Source organism: Hippocampus bargibanti, linkage group LG09, assembly GCF_051943395.1.
Source record: "Hippocampus bargibanti isolate YZ-2025 linkage group LG09, ASM5194339v1, whole genome shotgun sequence".
Taxonomy (NCBI): Eukaryota; Metazoa; Chordata; class Actinopteri; order Syngnathiformes; family Syngnathidae; genus Hippocampus; species Hippocampus bargibanti.
The window spans coordinates 11,364,967-11,381,336 of record NC_142742.1 but is presented as its reverse complement, the minus strand read 5'-3'; the positions used below and the strand labels follow the sequence as shown (position 1 = coordinate 11,381,336).

The window sequence follows — 16,370 nt, the reverse complement described above, 5'->3', positions numbered from 1 at the left end:
ATGATAAGAAAAACAAAATATTGTACATCAACAATAAAAAGTCAGAATATTGTTGCTGTTCCACCACTTTGACAGTTTAATAAGAAGTCGAGCTGAAGTTTTGGGGGATGTTTCTTTACTTGGTCAAAAGTATTTTATATCATTTCTGTATATTGGTCTGGTTTTATGGTGAATACAATCATTCAAAATTTCAGAATTGTGAGTGGTTATTTTATTTTACAAAATAAAGTAAACAGAGAAATCACCTACAAAGGTCACTCAAGACATCAAAAGTGCATTAAATTAGAGTTCTTTGTTTTTTTTTATCCGTGACAAGAATTCACATCCAGGGAGCATTAACTGAAGACTCCTTCTGCACCTGCTGAGGATGTGAGAAAAAAATGACATTAATCACATTTTATATCCAGTATTTCGGTTTCATATGGATACTGAAATATTAATTAACTTTAGCATAATGTGTCAAAAGTGGGATGTGTATTTATTCATTGAGTGGGAGGTATTTCAACCATTTATGCCAGGCGTCTGACCCATATTTTGATGCATTAATTATTGATTAGGTGTAATTAAAATAACAATAGAAGAAAAAAAAACAAAATGCTTCAATGCAAACTAAACATTTTGCACCTTTGAATGAGGAATTTAAAGGTGAAATAAGCTTTTTTGACCCAAATTTCAGTAACATGGGCTTCCTAAAGAAAAATGATCTTCAACCAATATTTTCTTGGAGGGGAACACTTCAGTTTGACAGCCTAATCAAAAAAATTATTTGTGTTATGTTACTAAAGAGGAGTACAGCTTGCAATGGATGTTGGTGTAATAAATCTTTTAAGCCCAGTATAGTGAGAATAAACTCAGAAGATAAGACAAGTGCTTTACCTTGTTCAGCTCTGGGAAAAGTTCTTGAACAGCAATATCCAAAAGAATATAGGTCAGCTGAGGACGGCAAAATTAAAGTAGGTGAGTATCATTGAAGCTGATTACCTCAATATTCATCACTACAAACAACTCGAAATCTATATTTCACAGCAGAAAAGTGAGGAAAGAAATGAAAGTAGAAAAACAAAATACATGAGCTGCTGGAAAGGCAGCCACTCGCGGCGCCGTCTTGAAGTCAAAAGAACAAAAAAAACTAAATAACAAATAATATGACAGCACGTCATTATTTGTTTGATTGAACGTGTGAAATTAGAACTGTTGATTTGGTCAGTGCTTGGCGGTCCGGTTTAAAGACCAGAGCGGCTCGTGTGTGGGCCACGGACCATACTTTGCGTCCCCTTGTCTAAATGCTGACGAAGATGAACGTCAACAGTATGCGGTGATGGCTCCCATTGGACCACAATTGACGGCACTTAAATATCTAAGTTTACTTTAACCTTCGGGGCACAGTTTTCTCAAGATGTTTGGTTGAACTTGTCTGTTCATCATTGGAGCTTCTGCTGAAGTATGATGATTATGGTTTGCTCCATTACATGCAGGCATTCCTTTCCGTTGAAACACATCCACACTGACGTTATCGCACATTGTTATTTGCCACAGCTAAGTGAAGTCGATTTTTCACCTTGACAGGACAGGCTATTAAGTGGTGGAGTGGGCGGTAGAAGAGGACGTGAGGTATGTATGCAACGGCGTGGGCGAGTTCTGTTACCTGCTTGTTGACAACTGGCTGCTGCAGCCCATCAAAGAGGAGACATACGCCTTCATATTTAGCCTCTTCGCCGATGCATTTCCCGAGAAGGTCTGCGGATAAACGCTTTTTGAATTGGCAGCCATCCTTTTAAACATCTTTGTGTCTTGCAGGGGGGGTTGGGGGGGACGCTGACAGGAAATTACCGGGAATGTATCTCATCATCTCGGAAAATGTCCTTTTTGCTCTCCTCTGCTTATCTTGAGCTGAACGAGGTGCACTGCTCTCACAAAAAACAGCATCTAGGAGAGTAACCAGATATTTTTCTGTGAGGAGTTTATATTTCCTCTTTTTTGAATGGATACACATAATTGGATTGGATTGGATTGGATTTGCCTTTATTAGTCTCACAGTGGAAAATAATATCAAAGGTGATAAATTTTTCAAACTGAGAGTTACTTCTTGGGTACTAATTAATGCAAAGAAATGATTCGTTGACACACACTTCTGAAATCACAACCTATGTCCCATCTTCACTAAACACCAATTATCTTAGTTACAACTGTCATGTTCCTGTTCTCGAGCATCTCCAGTGGGTGGAAGACAATGGCTTTCCCTCCACCGTGCACACCTGCTGTCAATGTGTTCAAGCTAGCCACGTTTTAAGGACTTCCAAATCCCCAAATCTTTGACAGATTATAGACCTTGTATACTGCTCATGATCAGGTGTTTTCTCAACCTCTCAAGTTCTTCATTGTTTTTTTACTTTCGAGTCTCTTGCTTGTTTCAGGCTAGTTATTCAGAAAGATCACATAAGCTAAAACTAAGATGCTGATAACATAAAGTATCAAATAAGAATGCATCTCACCTCTCAGCAGGGTGATAAGTGAGACGAGGCGGTGCTCTTCTACGACCTGATTCAGCTTTTGTTGAAGGTAGTAATCAGTATAGGCCTCCAGTGTGTTCTTGAACAGGATCCTTCCACCCATCAACAGGTGGTGCAACCAGTCAGGAATATGAAAGACGACTCGGCCTGACGAACAGCAGGATTGTACATGTAAGGTAAGGCCTTAATTTAACATGCTATATATATATACAGTAAAGTCTCGTTATATCGATATTGGTTATATCGATAGTCCCGCTTATTACGATACTATTTCTGTGCACGCACGGAGAAAATTACATGCGCACAGGGTCGGATATATCGATAGTCCCGGTTATATCGATATTTTTCGGACTCCCTGGAATATCGATATAACGAGACTTTACTGTATATACACACACACACACACACACACACACACATACATACATACATACATATATACATATATACATACATATACATATATATATACATACATACATATACAGTAAAGTCTCGTTATATCGATATTCAAGGGAGTCCGAAAAAATATCGATATAACCGGGACTATCGATATATCCGACCCTGTTTGCATGTAATTTTCTCCGTGCGTGCATAGAAATAGTATCGATATAACCGGGACTATCGATATATCCGATATCGATATAACGAGACTTTACTGTACATATATACATATATACATATATATATATATATATATATATATATATATATATATACATACATATATATACACACATATATATATATATATACATACATATACAGTAAAGTCTCGTTATATCGATATTCAAGGGAGTCCGAAAAAATATCGATATAACCGGGACTATCGATATATCCGACCCTGTTTGCATGTAATTTTCTCCGTGCGTGCATAGAAATAGTATCGATATAACCGGGACTATCGATATATCCGATATCGATATAACGAGACTTTACTGTATATATCAGTGACGTGCGGTGAGGTTCATGGCTGGTGAGGCACTGACGTCATCACAGTCAGATTTACAAACATGAACTCTACAGAGTAGCTTATTCACTATTTGATAGGCAACAGTTCACGTGTTTTGTTTAAAATGTCAGGTCAGCATTCTTTATATAAACTGTAGCATAGAAAAAAAGAATTAAAAAAAACCTTATCGTGTTACCTTTACTTATAAATGAAGTCCATGCGCCGCTCCTTCTGAAGAAAGGCATCTATACCTTCTTTGTAGAAGCTCTCCTTATCTTTCTTTAGTTTTAAACATCTCTCTATTTCTTTCAATTTAGATATGTAATCCTCCATTCTAAAAATAAGGCCAAGCAACACGAAAAAATGACTGGATGGTTGCACTCAACTTGCTAACTGTTTACTGCAGCTTGCTCTCACTAATTCTATTATTCTGCAGCCGAGGAGGCGCAAGAGGAATTTCTGTAATCACCATCACGAGGCAGGAGAACTGTGTGCCTCTCCTATCACCTAAACACTGTAGTACAGTGTTTATAATGTAAAGTGACTCCACATCATATACACCAGCTAAACTGTAGAAATTTAGTTCATATACTAAACGTGTTTGAACACTTTAATAGCGATATACAAAGGGACAGCAATGCGGTCTCACTGCAGAGCAAGCCAGGACAGTTCATATAGTCATTGCGCAATCCATGGTGAGGCTCAGCCGGCTGCTGCCTCACCGCTCGTCTCAAATTAGTATTTGAACGGTAAATGTGAAAATTCAGCGATTTTGAAAAAAAATCCAAAAATGGTGAAGTTAAATGGAAAAGACCTTTAAAGTACAAATCACTCAATAAATATAACTGTTTAATTTATTTTTTCATTTGATATTTCCATGATGACAGGTGAGGCGCGGCCTCACCTGCCTCCCCTGACTGCACGTCACTGATATATATATATATATATATATATATATATATATATATATATATATATATATATATATATATGTGTGTGTACACTGTGTGACATTTGTGGGTTTGATTAACCTTGACATATGTCATTGTTTCATGTGGATGATAGCAATTTGGCAATTGAGATACTTACCGACATACATTATATAGTCGTACACCCCCTCCACAGTAAGGATTTCCATGAAGTAGTTCTGGTTGTGTCTTTTTTCTGCCAGCTCGGACCGGTTGGCATTGTTTTTGAAGAGGTCATTGAAGAGCTAAACAAAAATATAAAAAGGGATTCTGTATCGTTCTTATGGCTTCAACTGAACATTCTTCCAGTTTTATGCATAGATATATTCCAAGAAGGTTTCTATTAGCCTGCCCCCACAAATGGAAAAACAGGTCACGTCAAAGCACATTGTAACAATGAAAGTACATTTTGTGAACAAAGCCTGTTATTTATCAATAGATGAAAATATCGAACACATTCAAAGAAACAAATCTAATTTCCAGACTTGCCAGCCTATAATCTAAATAATAGGTGTTTCTTGGCCAGTGTTATAATTAGCGCGAATGGCAAAATAAAAAATATTTCGTTACTAGTACAGACATAACCAGACACTCGATTTCATCTCGGGTGATGTTCTGGCAGGCCAGTCTTCAGTTCCTGCTTGTTCTTGCACATTTCTTCTTCAATTTTGTCTCTACCTGGAAACGTTCCCCTTTTTTGCGGTTGTGATATCAATACTCAATACGGCAATTAGATAAAATTCCCTTCTTTGCCTGGAAAAAAAAAATCTTAGATTGATTTACCAGAATGCTTTGGGTCATTGTTGATCTCCACTGTGAAGGGCCACAAAGGAGTTCTGAAGCGTTTGTGTGAATATGACTATCATACTGCCCAAAACAATTCTTGACACGCTTCCTTTGACTTTGATCAGCAGCCGCATCAGGAAAGCCAAGATTTTTTTTTCTCCTGGGCCTGAAGTGGGGGGTTGTACAAGTTGATTGAATTGTCATTTGAAAACTGCATTATGTATTTCCATCCTCCGAGAGATATTAAAATTGTTTTGATGATTTGATACATTTGTATGTCAAAGATGCTGAAAGGTGCAGAAAAACAGAAATAGGTGGGAGGGGGGCAAATACTTTTTCACAGCAGTGTATGTACGCTGCAAGAGCATTTGTTGTGCTTGTTATTATGTAGTTATTGTGTGGTTGGCATCGATAAATTCACCCAAAATATGTTTTCAAAATAAAATTAATAATCATCAATCCAAAAATGTGACATTGGAAAATGTTGATGATGAGCCTGATCTCTCACAGGACACCGGTTGGGAATGATCGCCTTAAAAATTGTGAGGCATATAAACTAACTGTTCTGATAACAACAATATTCATGTACTTTGTATAGTAAACCCATCAAATTAAAAGTGAAAGTTTCAAGTACAGTGATACCTCAGCTTATGAACTTAAATGATTCCCAGAAAGTGCGTGTAAGGTGAAAAGTTTGTCTCCCAAACATTTATTTCCCATAAAACCATTAAAACCATTAAAACTGAGTCATCCGTTCCCAGGTCCCCATAAAACAATTTTCCACAAAATACGCCTTAAAACTACACAAAATACACCTTATTTTATGTATAACAAATGTGCTAATGCATTGTAATTAAAGAGATAAACTGTACAGTATAATAAAGTCGTTTCATTTACATTTGTGATGGTAGTTGTCAATGAATGACAAACAACCAGGTTGCCTCTTGATGATATCTGAGAGAAGTTGCCGTGCTTTCTCTGCAATAATACCCTCAATCACAATGTCCCCCGCTGGCTGTTTTTCGTTAATTCAAATCAACAGAAGTTTTTCAACCTTCTATTGCCAGAGACCGTTGCTTAGACAACACAGAAACACTCTTAGCCACATGTAGCAATGGTTGACTTAACATACTGGTAGTCGGACGCTCATTCACACAAATGTACACCTCGTTCGTGTTTCTCGATGATCTTCTTCTGCTCGACCGTAATTTTGTTTTGTTCCCTCTTTGGCCTGTGGTGGGGTCTTTTTCGGTCCCATAATAGCAAAAGTATCCTTGATAACAAACCACGTATGCACTCAAGGAAAGAGGTGATGAAAACTAGTCGCCAGCCACCATAGCGCTGTTCGACCGTGCGGTTTGGTGTTCTTACGCCAAAAACTAGTACGCCAGCCACCGTGGCATTCCGTGTGGTTTGGTTCGTTTGCCGAAAACTAGTTTGTATGCCAAGATTATATTCTCGTGAATTTAATGTTCGTAAAGCGAAAGGTTTGTGAGCTAAAGCGTTCGTAAGCTGAGGTATCACTGTATTGGCAAATCTTTTGTTTGTTTTTTGTTTTGTTTGTTTCATTTCAAATCCATTGGAGGTGCACCTGACAGTAAACTAAGTCAAGCATTTCTTCAAAGACTGTGGCGTCCTCTCTCAAAGCATTTTGATTCCATCTGAAGTATCACATGAAAGAAATGGGGAAAAAATGACAAACCTTTTTATCATTTTCTGAAGTGGGGCTCAGGATGGTGAGCTCGGGGCGGCTGGGTTTGGGCTTGGGTGACTCACAAGAGTTGAAATAGGACTGGATGAACGGCTCGAGATGCTGTCCTTTCTAATGGAGGAAAATGACAGTTCCAAAATGAAAGTGTAATTCCTCATACTTTTGACTTGTCATGTTTTAACTGGCACCTTGAAAACGTGAGGGTTGGAAAAAAACCGTTTCCTTTTGATTCATTTCATTTTCCACATTTGCATGTTCAATATGTGTTGAAGCTTCATGTATTCATGTTAATAGTGACAATTAATCAAGTACCTCTGAAGTGCAAAAATTAGTCTGAAAAAACATAGGAGTTGAGGAGCATACTCCAAACATATGGGAAGCCACTCATTGGCCAACTTTGCTACTGGTTCTTGGCAAATTGAAACTTTAAAGATAAAAATGAACTTCTCTTTATACACATGGACCATGCTCAAAAATACACAGTGTAAATTCAATGTCGAAAAGGGCCAAGAGACAATGTTAAATGCTGTGCAAGAAATAATCGTAGCTTTTCCATTTCAACACATCATTCATATATTATAGGTGCAGGAATTATGAATTGTTGTGAGGTATGTATCTTTCTTAAACATCGTTTAGAAACCCTGTCGCACTGTGAGATTCCTTTATGTAAAATCCATACAAGAAAATCTAGTATCGTTGTCATTATGTCCTATGGGTTAAATACAAACATGGACAAAAAATATGGGACGAGCATGTTTTCTTCAATTTCTTCTTAATTTTGATGTCTGGTGCCGCTCAAAGTCACAATTTTTGCCAGTACAAACCCATACCTATTAATGCAGGACCTAGTGAAGTGATTTAGGCTGTTTTCAAAACAGATTTGGAAAACGTATCAATCAGCGCTTGACTTCAATTCTTACAAGATGTTTTTGTTGTCATGAATGTATTGGACCAAACACACTCGCCATTTAAAATGAACAGGAAACTAAAGAAACAAGGGTGGTATATACAGGTAACATCCGACTTACGACCGAGTTCCATTCCGACCAAACGGTCGGAAGTCGAAATGGTCGTAAGTCGAAATCCATTCAAAATGTTGAATAGAGTCTCGGAGGCAAACCCCCTCTGGTGCCATCACACGGTCGATTGCTGTGCGAGAGTGAGATGCTGGCTGCCTGGCCAAAATGGTCCTACGCGTTGCCGGCCTGCTAGCGCGTTGCTGTGCCAGGCTTAGAATAAAATTTTTTTAAAAATGTGGTCTGGAGGTCATGGTCGTACGTACGGGTGGGCGTAAATTGAGGGGTCGTAAGTCGGATGTTACCTGTATTTTTTTCCCTTGGCTATGTAACGTTCTTGCCAATAAAGTGAGCGTAATGATGTGATTAAAATGCATATACACAACCCCATTCTTGCATGAGTTTAATTGAATATAGTTTGAAAAGTAATCCTATTTTGGGGATACTATAATTTATATAATATTTGGTTTAAAATTAGGCGGGGGGAGGGAGATGCTTTTGGATTGGATTGGATTTGCCTTTATTAGTCTCGCAGTAGAGAAATTTACATTTCACAGCAGCAAAGTGATGAAAGGAATGACAACAATACAGTATTCTCATCCAACTACCATTTTCCTTTTCAAGTCACGTGAAAACAAATTGCACACAGGCATACACCACAAGGAATCACTCACCTCTTTTATCAGTTTGCTGGGGACGGACTTAATGATTTTTCCTGTAAAAGATGCATAATTTCTCTCAGTGATCAATGGTCATGTCGTGCAATGTGGTTTGGCTCTGTCTCAAATATCTTTCGGCCACGAGCTAAGGTGAGGCCAATCAAACACTCATCGTTTCCAAACACACCAGCCTGCTCAAACATAATCCTGTCTATGGACTTTAGTCACATTCTCTTCCTCGTGTCCCCACATATGTTCTGAATAATACTGTACCGAGGTTCACATCAGGCAACATCTTGTCCAAGAACTGAGACTCCATGCTGTGCGGAGACAGGAAGTCAGCAAGAAGTTGACTGTTGCTTAGCTCAGGGTGCTGCAAGAGTTTCTGTGCAATAAACATGTGAAAAACAAACTTCAGTGAGCAACATTCCCAAAAACTCTCAACTGTGGCAGATGACAAAGACCACGTTCAAAACAGATGTTGTCATTTGTCAACGTGACACAATGTGCGGTTGAAATACTTCAAAATAAGTTTTTTTTTTTTTACATCTAGAAAACCATTGCTTTGTTCAAACAATTAGCGCGTGAGACACCAGAAAACCAACGAAACTAGAGTTTAGTGTGCATGTTGAGAGTATTTTTTTTTTGTGGGTGCACAAGGAGTACAAGTTATGGGAAAGAGGGCACGCATGCTGACAAACCAAAACCATATTACAATAGAATGGAACAAAGCATTGGCTCCTCAGTACATTATTGCCAAATACAATTCAGCACACATAACATACAGAAATGAAATATGTAAAGTTTCAAAGGATGACTGAGTTTATTTTTTGTTGCTTTATTACACCGTGGTTCAATACAGTGGTTACACGACAAATTTGAAACTTTTTTTGTACAGTGATTGTGGATCCAGGATCAGATTAGTAATTCACTCTACAGTCTATCCAATAATCCATTTGTTTTGAAATTGAGACAGTTTTAAAGTCAAACTGCTTCAGATCATCTGAATGAAAAAACAATGGTTCTGCTGTTTAGTGCCTGTTAGGGCAATTTGCTAGACGAACACATTCTTAACATCTATTGTCACTTTCAATATCTACACCAGGAGTGTCGAACATACGGCCTGCGGGCCAGAACCTGCCCCCAAGGGGGTTTGATCAGGCCTGAAGATAATTTAAAAGTGGAAAAAAATGCAAAAACGAAATGGAATCGATATTTTTAATGAGATGCAATTCAAGTATTGTCCACTAGAGGGCATATTCGTACTGTTTCGATCAACGTAGAAGAAAACAGCGGTCTTTTTTTTCAACCCCGTTTTCAACAGCCTCATTAGCCAAAATGTCATTATCCAAACTGAAAAGTAGATGAGTGTAGAATTTTGACTGAAAAACGAACCATGTCATATTTTTTACAGAAATGTGTGGGAAACATTTGTGCTTGGTGTGTTTTGAAGGAAATAGATACATTTATTTAGCCATATTAAATATTGCTCAAAAATAAACATTAAAATAGTAAGTTTAAAATATTTAATTCCGTTCAAAATGGTTAAAAGATTAAACGTAACTGTTAACGCTAATATTAGCTTGTAATAGTCTAACCTAACAGTTTTCAACAAGTTTCGGTATTGAAGGAATGATATTTGGTTATTTATAGCATGTACAGTATGGTATAACTTTAATGGTCCGGCCCACTTGACATCTACCGAGGCCATATGTGGCCCACGATGTGAAATGAGTTTGACACCCCTTGGTTTGATTGTAAGATCCCACTTCTAGATAGTTTGTAGCTGATAGGCTCTTTTAAACAATATCACCAGTAGCTGATAGGCTTGTTTGAAGTCTCTCTCTCTCTTTTTTTTTCTTCAATTGTGCTCAAATGGTAAATTGTGTGAAATTGTCTTATTTTGGGAACAAATTAAGGTTTTGATGTAGATAGGAAAGCACTTCAAAATTAAAACATTGCCACAAATTATCAGGATTAAGGTAATGGTTTACTCAAGTTGCTCAAAACTGACAATACTGCTGTCAGAATCTATCAAATAAAATTAAGTAAGAGTGGAATGGTTTGGACAAAGCAACTTTTGTTGTGTGGTGCATGGGAGTAGGTTGAATAACTTAGAAATGGCTTTTCAACATTTCTATGTCACTGTAAGACTGTCATGCCAAAATTGGCCTAAAAGAGAGAAGTGTGGAATATTGCAAGGGTGGACAAAGAGGCAAGCTAGTGCACTGCATTCGCTAGACATAGATATGATTTTGATTAAACAGGTCTGTGTGCTTCATGATACTTTTTGGTCAGCTGATGGTGAGACACTCACCTGAAGATACTCCTGAAACTCCTCTCTCTTGGATGTGAGAAACTCGTAATTTTTGGGGCCAATGATTCTCTTGGAGGGCAACTGTGCATCAGGAAATGAGCCTGTGGGTTTGGGGATTTTTATAATTTTTTATTTCACTCCAACAGAAAAATGGTGGTTCCGAGTCGCGAAAATAATAATAACCAAATAAAATAATAATAATCAATACAATGTCCATTTATTTGTTCAAGGGGGAGCTCTAGACCAAGAGGCACCAATATGATGCCTATGGGCACCCAATGAGGACACGTAGCCTAGGGGGCTGTTGATTAAAAAACAAATAAATAAATTATTGTAAACTCACCAACGATGGGAATTGATATAGAAGCGATCCGTTGAAATGTTCAGAGATTTATAGTGCTGATTATTTCGATTCATTTTTCTGCTCCATTGTGAAATCATTGTTAATTAATAGTTATTGTGAGAAATTGTGAACATGATCAATGTATTCAGAGATAAATACCATCATGGCATTCACAATGATATTTAATGTAAGATAATTTGAACAAAGGTTTATTTATTTCAATTAGAAGTTTTAATCAAATGGAAGCCCTTCCCATTTACAAGTTGCACTTTCAAAAACGTTCAAAAAGTTGGTGGACCCAGATCGAGACAACTTCAAAATCATCATCATCATCATCATCATCATCATCATCATCACACAAAATATATTAATGAAAACGTACCATGGAATTCAGTTAGCTTTGACTCAAGAACATAGAATTCCAGATATCTCCTGTATACAGACCAGTGCTCAGTCTCATGTCCCACTGTGGTGAAATACAAAGAGAAAAAGACAAAGGTTATATAAAAGGTTTCCATAGGCCAAAACGGACACCAACTTGTTCTCTCACCTGGTCACACTTGAGAACTGATCAGCTTACTCACTCAGAATTGCGGCATCTAAACATGTTAAATTGCCAGGCAGTTCATTTTTGTACTTTTTGGTGGGATATAATGCAAGCCAATTGATTTTGAATAATAATTAACCCGGAATTACAACTTTTTTCTTCTCTATTCCGATGGGTAATTTATTTTTCAGATTCCTGTATTATTTTACATTTAGAAAGAATTGAGCAAGAACTACCTCTGTATTTTAATTAACATTAACACATATATTTTATCTCAATTTACCAACTGGAAACAATGGGTAAATCAAAATTGAGTAAATCCAATATATAGTATGGTCATTGTTCTTTTCGTGCAGAGCTCGCGTTCCACACATGTCGTCATAAAAAGAAGGATTACAGACAATGACATTCTGTTGGGCCTGAAAGACTAAATGTAAATTGGCGACTGCTATTTAGTGAGTCAGGCTATAGGACTTCACCAAGATACAAACTATTGGACTGTGTGAAACTACAAGGAGTTTTCTTCCATGCCTTTGCAGCTGTTACAGCTTAACATTTTTCTCAGAAGACTTGACAAGATGTTGGGAATCGGCATATGGGAATCATTGCCAAGTCACCCAGAGGCGTATTTGCAAAGTCAAGTGGTGACGAATCTTGGAAGCGAGTACCTGCAGACTCATGTCGGGTCTGGGGTATCCATGCTTAAAATTAAGAAAGATTTTGGATCATGATGTGTTTCTAAACTGCATCCACAAAGTAGAAATCAAAAAATGTTTTTTTTAATGAAGAAATACCATTCAGTGGTTTCAGCTGATTCAACTCATTCCAAGCCATTCATAGCTACAGGATATTTGTCAAAGCTACATGCTAACCAGAATAGCATGGCAGTGATTAATGTCCATATGAGTTAAGTAGTAACAATCCAAAACAAGATGGCAATTGGCCACAACAGTTCTTTAATTTTCTGCTCTGTTTTAGAGTCTACTTTACCTGCTTTACGGTCATTCCGCTCCACATCGATGCAGAACACCGGAACCCTCTCCCTCTTCACATCATCATCATAGAAATCAATATAAGGGATGGTGATGCCCCAGGCGGAGAGATTCCGTGGAGTGCTGGGGGTGGAGGCCGCTTCTATCGGAGAGTCATCCTCAAGCACCATCATGGCTTCCTCTACCTAGAACGCAAGGAAGTGAGGGAGGTTTCACATACACAGTTTGACAAATTACAGGTTTTCAATTAAAAATGTAATTCATGCTGATATCTGCTTTGTATAGAATGATTTGAACTGGTTTGTTTCACTTTCGTTAAATAAAAACAAACAAATTTTCATTGTGCTCAACAATCTTACTAATGTGTCAGTAGTGACTACACAGTGTTACATTTTTTGGCAACAGTTGGTGGCGGTCAGATGAAACCTCAAAGGAACAGACACCAGTAGTGAAGGAAGATTTGATCCTGCAGCATATTACTGTAAGCTGTGAGATCATTACAGGCGTTGTGTGATGGGAAATTATTGATTTATGTACTGTGTCATGATGCTAAAAGAAATGTGAAATAATTTTGTGTTTCATGGATTTTGGATGGGAGAAAGGTGCGCATTTCTCCCCATCCAAAACAGTTGAGTTGGGCGACCACTAATTAACTCTGAGAAGGTGATTGCAACCACCTGGGAATGGCCAATTGCCGCTGGAACCTGATTGGCCAGAAGCTCAGGTGGTGCACCTTTAAAGCCAGCCTGAGCTAGTCACTTCGAGGATGAAGAAGAGGGACAAAGGACAACCTGGAGAGCAGTGTTACCTGGGATCTGCCGAAAACTGATATCAACTTCAAATAAAGAAAACTCACAATACCCTTCCTGCATCTTGCTGAGTGAACTTTTATCAACTTTCCACCTGCTTGCTGTCTCGCCGCACGACATACTGCAAATAAAATGTTTTTCTGAATCTATCTATGCCAGCAAAAAATGACGAACCGTGTCTTGAATTCACTACCTCCGCAATATGAAGACAACTCGACTACCAGGCCGCCCACCGTAAACGTATGTTTTGTGCAATTTTCATTTGTTGGGATGTAGTGACGTTTTTCTCAAGTAAAATGTGCTTTGGGCCAAAAATGTGGGCTTATTTTGGGGAAAAATCAAGACTTCCCTTTCCTGACTCATTGGCGCCCTCGTACGGTATCTTTCATGACAGTGCCAGAACAGTTCTAATAAGACGTGTTTTTTTTTTTTGGCTTTGTGTTTAAGGAACAGTGAGCATAAGCAATACTGTACTTGACAATATGATTCATAAACACATACATCAACATTACAGACGTACAATACAGACCCCACGTTTATGACAATGACGATTAACACTGACCAAATCGTCCTCTCCCTCCACGAGCCCACAGGCTGGCAGCATGGCTCCCTCCATGGTTGTGCTCTTGAAAACACCCTTTATCTTGCTGCCGATGCGACTGATCCCGAACGACTCTCCTCTCCTTGACGTGTTCCTGCAGGCCAAAGGTGAAGGGGGCTTATTAGACTGTTCTTAATTGAAGGGATGTACTTGGCTTCAGGAAAAAAAATAAAAATAAAATAAAATAAAATAAAAAGCCCAGACAGCTTAGCAAAATGACAAGGAAGGAATTGTAGCGCATAGCAAGGGTGGGGATTTCCAGCACACACCAGTGTATCATCACAGCACATCAGCAGGAAAAAAAAGCTGAGGAAGCCAAACCAAAGCCGGAGCACATTTACAGAATGAAATGTCTCATTCAGTTACCATGGCAATGAAAGCAAATAAAGTAAACATCGATTTAATCAGCAGGTGTTTGGTATTGACTAGAAAACAGCAAACAGCCACCAACTGGTGTCTAACAGAGAGCTGACAAACATCAATGAGACCTTTAAGTCCAGCGACAACAAGCATCTTGAAAAGACTATCATAGTATCAGTGACGTGCGGTGAGGTTCATGGCTGGTGAGGCACTGACGTCATCACAGTCAGATTTACAAACATATGAACTCCACAGAGTAGCTTATTCACCATTTGATTGGCAACAGTTAACGTGTTTTGTTTAAAATGTGATGTCAGCATTCTTTATATACTGTATACAAACTGTAGCATAAAAAAAAGAATTAAAAAAATGTTATTGTCGTGTTACCTTTACTTACAAATGAAGTCCAAGTCTCTCTGTCTCAATGGAGATCACTGCCAGTGAAGAAAGTCGTGCTTGATCAGTCCTGTTCTGACTGTATGTTTTCAGTCTTTTGTGCTGAGAATGACCGCTCCACTGATGCAGTAGTAGCTGGAACAGTGAGCACGAGCTGGAGCAACTTTGTCGCTTCAGGAATAGTTTCAATGACCTTAGTTTCAAAAAGCTGAGAAGCTGTCCAGGAGATTTACATTCATCCCTCGCCGTTTGTGAGCTATACAGTCCGGTGTTGGTCTTCCTTTAATTATTATCTCCTGCTTAAATTCACTTTAGATATGTAATCCACCATTCTGAAAACAAGGCCAAGAAACACGAAAAAAAAGGACTGGATGGTTGCACTTAACTTGCTGTTTATTGTAGCTTGCTCTCACTAATTCTATTATTCTGCAGCCGAAGAGTCGCGAGAAGATTCTCCAATCACCAGCGCCCCCTGTCATGAGGCAGGAGAACTGTGTGCCTCACCTATGCACACGGTTTTGATTAAAATAAAATAAACACTGTAGTACAGTGTTTATAATGTACAGTGGCTGTACATTATATACACCAGCTAAACTGTAGACATTTAGTTCATATCAGTTACAGAGATATTTAGTCACATCAGACATTTAGTCACATCAGTTAGCATAGTGATGGCGCAATCTGTGGTGAGGCTCAGCCGGCTGCTGCCTCACCGCTCGTCTCCACTTAGTATTTGAACGGTAAATGTGAAAATTTAGCAATTTTGAAAAAAAAAATCCAAAAATGGTGAAGTTAAATGGAAAAGAACGTTAAAGTACAAATCATTAAATAAATATAACTGTTTAATTTATTTTGTCATTTGATATTATCCAAAATATATATCCATGATGACAGGTGAAGCACAGCCTCACCTGCCTCCCCTGACTGCACGTCACTGCATAGTATCCTCTAAATCACAAGTCACCTCGTTGTAAGCAATACTTGTAACATAATTTCTGACTCGTAGGAAAATGACATTTTATCCTCAATTTAATCTCTGAATATACATCAGAAGTCATTCAAAGTATCTTTGAAATGGCACAAGAAAATGGAATGGGTTTTGAAAACATGGACGCAACAACCACCTTCTGACCTTTCATCTCCACAAAGACTGGCAACCCGAGTTGGAGTTTGGAGATGATTTAAAATGTATTGGGTTCTCACTTTCAGATAACAATAAACCCTGATGGTTATTAATTATCACAGCACGCAGGAAAGCGATGGTAAAGAACGTCGGTACCTAAAATGGGGGTGATAAGAAACATGTCCCTTGAGATTTGAGATTGGAGTGTGGATTATTTCAAATCTGTATGATTCTTACTTTGAGACAGTACAAATAATCATAAAAGGTAAAAGACAGTTTA

General features: G+C 38.2%; 1 protein-coding gene across 7 annotated transcripts in view; it reads right to left on the bottom strand.

The window, feature by feature from the left end:
- Nucleotides 1-196: 196 nt before the first annotated feature.
- The window catches only part of snx14 (sorting nexin 14), a 28,827-nt gene continuing 12,653 nt past the window's right edge, over nt 197-16,370 (bottom strand). For 4 of the 7 annotated variants that reach the window (XM_089004461.1, XM_089004463.1, XM_089004464.1 and 1 more), the window contains 13 exons: nt 14,173-14,305; nt 12,800-12,986; nt 11,645-11,728; nt 10,920-11,020; nt 8,876-8,987; nt 8,618-8,658; nt 6,919-7,038; nt 4,552-4,675; nt 2,493-2,657; nt 1,831-1,926; nt 1,646-1,737; nt 877-933; nt 197-361 (listed from right to left, as the gene is read on the bottom strand). In XM_089004461.1, the coding sequence (XP_088860587.1) occupies nt 320-361; nt 877-933; nt 1,646-1,737; nt 1,831-1,926; nt 2,493-2,657; nt 4,552-4,675; nt 6,919-7,038; nt 8,618-8,658; nt 8,876-8,987; nt 10,920-11,020; nt 11,645-11,728; nt 12,800-12,986; nt 14,173-14,305 (1,354 nt within the window). In that variant the 3' untranslated portion in view covers nt 197-319. The remainder of the gene's footprint in view (nt 362-876; nt 934-1,645; nt 1,738-1,830; nt 1,927-2,492; nt 2,658-4,551; nt 4,676-6,918; nt 7,039-8,617; nt 8,659-8,875; nt 8,988-10,919; nt 11,021-11,644; nt 11,729-12,799; nt 12,987-14,172; nt 14,306-16,370) is intronic. The other 3 variants (XM_089004462.1, XM_089004465.1, XM_089004467.1) reach the window with 1 other exon arrangement.